The 9,145-nt window shown below is 34.1% G+C and overlaps 1 protein-coding gene and 1 non-coding gene across 2 annotated transcripts; one reads left to right on the top strand and one right to left on the bottom strand.

Annotated features, from left to right (window-relative positions):
* Positions 1–72: 72 nt before the first annotated feature.
* Trnap-agg (transfer RNA proline (anticodon AGG)) lies at positions 73–144 on the bottom strand. Its single transcript has one exon. It is a non-coding gene; the product is annotated as a tRNA-Pro (tRNA).
* Positions 145–200: 56 nt separating this feature from the next.
* LOC105328672 (solute carrier family 35 member F6) lies at positions 201–7,193 on the top strand. Its single transcript, XM_011429646.4, has 8 exons — positions 201–361; positions 1,766–1,835; positions 2,059–2,278; positions 4,874–5,047; positions 5,383–5,493; positions 6,056–6,211; positions 6,352–6,663; positions 7,022–7,193. Exons 1-8 carry the CDS (start codon positions 285–287, stop codon positions 7,054–7,056), a joined length of 1,155 nt encoding a protein of 384 aa, XP_011427948.3. The 5' UTR covers positions 201–284; the 3' UTR covers positions 7,057–7,193.
* The last annotated feature ends 1,952 nt before the right edge of the window (positions 7,194–9,145 follow it).

The raw sequence follows: 9,145 nt of genomic DNA, 5'->3' as shown, positions 1-9,145 counted from the left end.
ATCTGGTTTCTAGAATGATTTTCATTAACTGGAGGACAGCATCGACATGAAAATACAAGAGAAAAAAAGTTCGGGCTCGTCCGGGATTTGAACCCGGGACCTCTCGCACCCTAAGCGAGAATCATACCCCTAGACCAACGAGCCATGTGATATATGAGCTTTAAACGTATATAGAAAGGCATTTATTTATTTTCAAGCGTTTCTTCGACGTAGAGTTTCGATCAATGACCCACAAAAGTAAATAAGCGTAGGTTACTGTCTTCCTCCTTCACCAAGACAGAAAAATGGCATGGACAGCCAAACAAATGCTGCTTGCAGTGATGATGGTCATCACGGGCTCCATAAACACTCTGTCGACGAAGTAAGTGAGAATACAATGTACCGTAACTATAACATAAATCGACTCTGTAACACTGTCGTGTTATATCGTCTGAACCCGAAAAAAATACCGCATTTTTTCTATTTTCGGTTTGCACTATCTTCCCGGTTCCTACGTTTATTAATTCATTTATAAATTCATGTTCTTAAAAACTATTTTAGGGGTTCTAATAGTGTTCGATTAAATAAAAATAGTGTCAAAAAGCTTCACAAGAAAAATGTCATCGGCACGTGACCCGTATAAAAAAAGGGGGGGGGGGGCAAAGAGGCAGGAGCTCGTCACAATATGCATTTATGTGTTTTATACATTATGTTTTATTCTGTAAAATACGTAAGTAAAAGTACATGTAACGTTACATGTATTTTATTTTACATCGTCAATGTTGGGGGTGTTAAGCAAACACAGAATAAATTTTGAATGATTGAAGAAAATGTGCTGCATAAATATCTTACAAAGTTTAGTAGGATAGGAGGAATGAGATACTATGAATGAAAAAAAAATATTGCTGGTCAGGGAGTCAAACCTTGGACCTGTACAACTTTAGTCAGGAGCTTGTCCACTTTGCAGTAGCTATCCATGCATGTAAATATATCAATGGTCAATTCATATTGCCCTAACTTTATCATTCCTCCTTCTGTAACTTCTGAAAGATTTAGGGTACATGTACCTGCCGGTTTACACTGACTAAGTCCAATTCATGGCATGTAGGCTATATCACATGCAATGTGTATAATTTAAACTTTCTGGGAAAAAGAGTGGTTGATATACTTCAGAAAAATGCAGTTGCAATAGGTTTGATTTAAAAAAAGCTGTAAATTATTGATCATCAATTGAATATTGAATAAATTATTTATTACTCAAACAAAAAATCGTTCCTCCCTCCTTTTTAAAAAGAGTTTTCAACCTAAACAGCTAAAGACACACCATAAGTTCACCTTGTTGTAGGGAATTATTAATCATATTCATATTTGCCTGAACAAGGAACCTGATGGCACCAACTGATGTAGGAGAGGAGGAATGATCAAATATCAATGAAAATTTTGGTATATGTCTGGACTGGGATTTGAACCAGGGGCCACTGCAACTCTATGGTTAAGAGTCTTACCACTGAGCTTACCAAAGTCAATTTTGTCCCAACTACTACATCAGTTTTGAATGTAATTTTGTGCTAAACAGGGTTGTCTCTAAAAATTGAAGTAGAAGGAAGAAATAAAAAAGTAGAAGGGGTTCTGGAGGTCTAGCTTGATTGTGTTTGAAATGAAAAAATAGCTGGGTAATTACATCACTTTAGGCGGGGGAATTCCCCGGCTCCCAGGTCTTAGAGACAACCCTGGCTAAATATTATTGATACAGTTGAATCTATTTGGCTCTTCTTATGTTTTGTAGATGGGCAGATCGGCAGTCAGCTGAAGGTAGAGATGGCAATGTTCATTCGTTTGATCATCCATTTTTACAGGTAAAGGAAAGCCGTTTTGATGCATGTAGTTTTTTTCATGATAACCACATTTTCTTGAGAAAAAATTTGTTTTATTGCACATATTAAACTTCCTGTTCATATTTTTGTGCCTAAAATTAGGGCAGTGAAGTTATAATGGAGTTTTTATGAGTTTTTTTTTTTTGGTCTGTTTTAAAAAAAATTACCATTATGTATTTTGTTCTTTAACTGTTTATTTATTCAGGCAGTTGGCATGTTTTTGGGGGAATTTTCCTGCCTCATAGTCTTCCAGATAATCAAAACATACAACAGAGTCCGGCGCCCCAATCAGGAACCAAACCTTGGGAACCAGAGCTTTAATCCCCTGATATTTCTGCCCCCGGCTCTCTGTGACATGTGTGGGACATCTCTTATGTATGTGGGACTCAATTTAACATTCGCATCAAGCTTCCAGATGTTGAGAGGTAATGGAAGAGATATTTACGGTATAAGACTGAAATAAGGCTATTGCAGAAATGCACATGAAAGTTGTGACCAAAAAACTTTATAGTCAATGAAGATTTGCAGGGTTTAGATATGTATGATGTGTAAGATTTTTGATAACCTATCTGAGTATAATTTATTTTTAAATTGTTCAGGTTTATTTTGCTCAACTTTTAGAAACAAAATTGAATTCCCCATCTTTTGACCTAAAGTAAAAGTAATCCAGGGCTAAAATAAAAACAAAAAAACAACCAGTTTATGAGTAAGCCTTCTTAAGGAAATCTCTGACAGTGGCACATTAAATATATACAGCCTACTCCGGATATATTGAAATTCAGGGGTCCATGCAAATTATTTCAATATATCCGTATTTCAATATACCGGTAAGCGAAATTGACTGACGTGAAGCCGCCATTTTTGAAAGTTCAATCCCGATGTAAGCATAGAAAACCAAACTCGAACAAATTATTTGGTCATCATTTATCTATTACAATAATTTGTTTTGCCTCGGACTAGAATGTCGCGACGTCATTGGATGAAACGCGTCACGTGGCTGCCTTACTAATTTCTTTAAAAGGCAAGCGTCAAAATTTATAGCGCAACATGGCGGACGTAACGTTATTTGAACTGATTTTCGACACAAACGTTTGTTTACATATCAAACTTTAGGTCCTCGACAAAACAAAACACTTATTAGGTTTGTTACTGACTGTTTAAAGAAATTTGTGGGGTCGGTAAAGTCCATAGAAGGCTCGGCTCCGCCTCGCCTTCTATGGACTTTACCGACCCCACAAATTTCTTTAAACAGTCAGTAACAAACCTAATAAGTAATATTAGCGTCCGGAGATAAGGTATTTCTTTTCCGTGGGGTTGCCATGTTACGTCTAGCCTCAATACATCCGTATTCGTATAAACAAAAAATTAAACAGTGAATAAATTTTACTTTTTAATAGAAGTATAAAAACACACATGAAGAGAACTTATCAATTCACACCTTTGTAAATCAACCGGTCAGTCTGGCATAATTACTATCACCAACCGTGACGACAGCCGCCAGGGAGTACTTCAATATAACCGTTATAAAAACAACTAATTATCACCTTTGGGGACCGATCAGTGGCTTCAATATAAGCGATATTTCAAAATAACCGATTTCATTATATCCGTGAAATCAATGCAAAGAATATGAGAGGCAAAAACTGGGGATTTATTTCTATTTCAAAATAAGCGGAATTTCATAATAAGCGAGTTCAATATAAGTGGAGTAAGCTGTATATAGATCTCTTGCTAATAAGACATGTCTGAAAATGAGAAAAAGTGATATTTTTGTTTTTGTTTACTGATCATTGATGTATGTTTATAAGAGCATCTTTTTTTTAATGAGTCAATTTCACATATTTGTTAATTATCAGTTAATTATAAAAAAAGATATTTATACCCCTCACAAACAAAGTTTCAGGTGGGGGGGGGGGGGGGGGGGGGAGGGGGGTTATATAGGAATCACCTTCACCTTGAATATCGGCCTGTGCAATCGTCTCTGGTCCATAACTTCTTTCTTTTGGAGAAACATAGGAGGTTCTTACTACATACAAAGATTGCTTAATATGACCTGAGGGTGTTTCATGATTTTGATTCAAGGTCTTTTGGGCAAGTTCAAGCTCACTGGAAGGAAAAGTCATGTCCAGATTATATTTTTTTGGGAAAAAACGTTGTAAGTTATTATTTCACACAAAGATTGCTTATGACCTGAGGTTGTGTCATTATTTTGAAACAAGGTCATTTTGTGGAAGTTCAAGTTAGGTCACTGTTTGAAAAAAAAAATCATAATATTTGTCTATGTTATATTTTGTAGTGGAAAATGAATAGAAGCTAACAATTGCTAGTGACCTGTTAATATGTCCTTACCTTGAGCTTTGGTCATTTGTACAAGTTCAAGGTCACTATAAGAAAAATAGTGCATTCAGTATAGTACCTCTAGTTGATATTGTACAAAAATAAAATTACATGTTTAATATTCATTGTAAGGCAAAAAACAGTGTATGTGAAAGTATGTTTATATAGTAGATCTGATGACCTTTATACATTCTGTTTATTGCTGCTTAGTTATGGCTTTTAATTGATTGTCATTAAATTGCTGAAATAAACTAAATCATTATAAATCTCAAAAAATTTTGTTTGGCTCTTGAGTTCAAAATTCCAAAAAAAAAAGCTGGAGAAATTATGTCTATTCTGAAAAATAATTTTAAATTGTTAGTGATAGTATAAAGGAACCAAACTGTAAATTTAAAAAAACGTTTCCTGATTGTGCCTTGTAGAAATCTGATGATTTCCTTACCTTGCAGTTTTAAATTTTTTGCTCATTAAACATAATAAGATGACACCATAACCAGGGTTGATGGAAGACGGGGGTGAATTTTCACTGCTTTAATGACCAGTATTGCCTGCTTCAGTATCTTAATTATCAAAAATAATACATGAATTGCTGTCACTGGCAGTGTGGCATCGTCTATTAACTTCTTTTGAACATTTTCTGCTTCACCTCTGAATCTTTCCCAAACTTATGTAATCTTTATTAGGTGCGGTCATCATCTTCACGGCTCTTTTGTCCGTTGCGTTCCTTGGATCCACGATTCGTAAGGTGATGTGGACGGGGATCTTCATCATACTGGTAGGCCTGGCATTAGTGGGGGTGTCCGATATCATATTTGGAAATACTGGTGCTCAGACAGACACCAATGGAATTATTGCAGGTAAACTGATCGGTCACTTTTTAATAATATTCAAGTACCGGTACATGCATCTTCAAGGCTTGCTTTTGTTGTCAGTTTGTCCTAGCTGCAAATGTACAACTGTAGTCAACATGTCTGCAGACTTTTGTATTGGATGTTTGCACACCTATACCTTAACATGCAGATGTTAAGGTATAGGATTTATACCGTAAATTAAAAACTACTTGATATTTATGCAGTTTTTCTGCATGTGAGGAACTGTAGCACTTGAATATTTCTATAGAGCTACACATCTCAAGCTATTGTTGTCATTGATCATTGATTCAGTACAATGCCAATCTTTTTTTTTTTTACAGGTGATCTCCTCATCATTATGGCCCAAATCATTGCTGCTGTACAGATGGTGTATGAAGAGAAGTTTGTCACACGCTACAGTATACCAGCCATGCAGGCTGTTGGATGGGAAGGTAATTAATTCAGTTAATTGCACTGTAGCATTCGGTCAAGAATTAGAAAGTTTGTAATTTTTATACACAATGTACAATCATGTACAATCAAACCTGGTTATCTCAAACTCCTTTGGACCAAATGTTTAAGTTTTTGAGATACCAGAGGATTCAAGATACATGTAATTAGGTAAAAATACTTTAAGAATACCTGTTAATGGTTCGCACTTCCCAATCAATTTATATTACTATTCACTGGGGTTCAAGGTATTGATGTTCAAGATACTATAGTTCAACTGTATCTATCCTTTTCAGAGAGAGAAATGTTTTACCTTTGATTTACCATAAATCTGAGATAAAAAGATGTGTAGCTTTAAACCTTGAACATAAGCTAACACATATGGTCATATTATATTACATTGATAGGTACTGTATTGTGTACCAATGCCAGAGCTAAAATAAACATACAGAAATAAAATAAAAAAGATTTGATTTTTTTAAGGAATAGATAACAGAGTACATAAGTTATCTGAGATATGATTGATCCCATGGTTGTAACAACTATCTATTTCTTTATTTTCAGGATTTTTTGGGTTCATCGTCCTGGGAATTTTGAACATCATTTTCTTTTACATCGATGCTGGAGCCTTCAGCAAGTTACCAACCCATAAATTAGAAGACCCAATAGATGCTTTTATACAAATTGGAAATAGCTGGAAGATTCTGCTAGCTACAGTTGGTAAGTTAATTAAAACGGATGAAGTAAATCAAGGGAAAAAAAAACCAAGTATTTTATTCATTAATTAATTGTTTTTAAAAAGCTGTATACATATACTTTAATTCCCTTCCTTGTATTTTTTTTTTTGTGTTCGTTTCCAGGAAACGTTGTTAGTATAGCTTTCTTCAACTTTGCTGGGATTAGTGTAACCAAAGAACTGAGTGCGACGACACGCATGGTGCTAGATAGTGTGAGGACCCTGTTCATCTGGCTGATCACGCTCTTCCTGGCTTGGCAGGACTTCCAGATCCTCCAGCTGGTCGGCTTCGTCATCCTGCTGTCTGGGATGTGTCTGTACAACAACATCATCATCGTGCCCGCCTTTAGGTACTGTCAGGAGAGAAGGAGGGCCGGGCGACACATGATGCATGTCGGAGGGGAACACGAAAGACTTGTCAATGACACAGCATCAGGTTTGTGGAGATTTATGTGCGATTTAACATGTTTAAATGGCATATAGGAGTTTCTTAGTCACACAAAGAATTTCATCCTAGGGGTTTTTTCAGTGCAAGTGAGGTTACATTTGAAAGTTTTTACTATAAAAAGAAATGGAATATTGATTTGAGTCTGTCAGCTAGTCCCTTGGTCTGTCTGTTATTATGTCTGTGTGTAACATTTATGTACTGGTACTTGTAATTGCATGCTAAATAACCTTAATAGGATGCAGCCACTTGTGAAATGTAACTTATATACATGTAAATTGATTCTGTGTTCACCAATGGATTATTCATCAATATATAATTTGATTGTAAACTTTTTTCTGTCCGTCAGGTACAGGCGGATTCCAAGATCCTACAGCTACCTAGACGTCTTAGATGTCTTAGAGACAGAGGAAATTCAGAATCCGTGGAATGATTTTCCTCTAAGTTGAAATGTTCAATTCTGTGATATTTAAAAGAGCTAGGACCTCTTGTTCATAGTTTGTGTATTCATACAATTTCACATACCCAGTACATGTATATGTTTATTCACATCTATACAAATTTACATTTATTGTTAATTTGTTATCTTTGTTAATTACATACAACTTGTTTTCTTAAAATTTGTGTTCTTTTATATTTTTAAGGAAAAAAAATTGTGTCCATATCTGCAAATTGTTTAATGTACATACGGAGTACATTGTAAATGTACATGTATATTTGCTTTTGTGTTTGTTTCAGAGTCAAAAGTTTTAATCACTAAACTTTATAAATATTTTTTAAAATCGTCATAAATTTTATAGCATTTTGATTTCTTAGTACCAGGGTATTTCTATTTTTAACACCATTTTATATCATTCACATCTTATTAGCATCAGATCTCGCAATATTTTTGATTTCTCTTTAACAATTTCAAAATTACCCATGCTGGTACCGATTTGTATTTACAGAATATTTTATTACAGTAGTTTGATGATAATGCTATTTTCAAATTGTTGTTGAACAATTGTTGTTGAAAGCAGTGTGTACAAGTTTTAAAACCATTTTGTAACATCGATATCTTTATACTATTTTTAGAATTGTTTTAGATTATTAAGCTACCTGGTAGATGTCCCCGGCAGTAGAATTTTTTTTTTTCACACAAGTATAAGGGACTGTAGATTTATAGGGGAAAATATCTTTTTTGTCAAACAGGTCACGAAATATAGCAAAATTACAATGGCTTTAAGGAAGCTATGTTTGTAAGTGTCAGGAAAAAGTGGAATTTTATAAGGAAGTCCAATGCAAGGCAAGCCACATAAAGGTAGAAAGAGAGACTTCAGTTAAACATGATACATTGTAAGCTAAGAAGACTGAGTGAAAGACACAATGCATGAGGAAGTTTTAAAATTTTAAATCATTTTTACAAGACATTTAAATCTCTAGATTATGAGAATATTTTAAAAATTTATGCCTCATTGATGTGTAGAGGTGGTAACTTTAATGGAGCATATCCAACGGCTCAGTTTAATTTTCTTTTCAGTAAATTCAGCATTCAGTATTAATGGGTTCTTTTTTTTTTTTTTAACTTTTTCATTTTTTGGCCCAAAACCAGTTCATTATTTTTTTTTTGTTAAGGCAGGTTGGTACAGATAAACATGTTGGTCCCATAATTTTTCATGTACATTATGAAAAAATTGACTGTTGTATATATTAAAGTTGTGACCACAAGATTGTCAACCCATTTTTACTTTGCCATTTTATCAATTGAAATATTCATATATACAATGTAATTACTTTTGTTGTTGTAGTTCTGTTTTCAAAAAGAATATAGAATACTTCAGTAAACAATGACAAGTTTTTGTCTCAAGGCTATGGACTGAAGGTGGTATGCGGCACCTGTCGATTTTAAGGTGGATAAAAGTACACAAAAATCAAAATACTCTCACTGTTTTAGAATTTTCAAATTTCACAATATTTGACCAAAAAATATGTTTTAAAAAGTTTTTAAAATTTTTTTTTGCAAAGGTAAAATTTATAAAAAGCGCTAGCCCCTGCGGGATTCGAACTCATGACTTTAAGAGTCATAGCTAACACTTTAACCCATTTCATTACGCTGTGAGGTAACAATTTCGGGGGGGGGGGAGATTTATAAAATCATACCAAATTTTATTGTTTATTTCGATCGCATTTACATCACAATGTGGAGGTGTCCCATACCACCATAGAATAGATAAATCGATAAAGTATATAAGAATGATCGTTAGAGCACTGAAACAATAGTGACGTCACGGTACTCTTGTATATGTTGTAAATGTAATAAACTAAGAATGGCAATATTGTTTATAGATTACTAAGTTGGAAACAATAAATGTATTTTCATTTATTTAATTATTTTAAAAATAAAAATAAATATATTTTCATATTTTTACGGCATTTTGTTTCATTATGCAATGGTAAAGTTTTGTCAAAAACTTTCCAATACGTGAAATCATGA

The sequence above is a fragment of the Magallana gigas genome, chromosome 3 (assembly GCF_963853765.1).
Source record: "Magallana gigas chromosome 3, xbMagGiga1.1, whole genome shotgun sequence".
NCBI lineage: Eukaryota > Metazoa > Mollusca > Bivalvia > Ostreida > Ostreidae > Magallana > Magallana gigas.
Note: the sequence above shows the minus strand (reverse complement) of the source record. Positions and strands in the feature narration are given on the sequence as shown.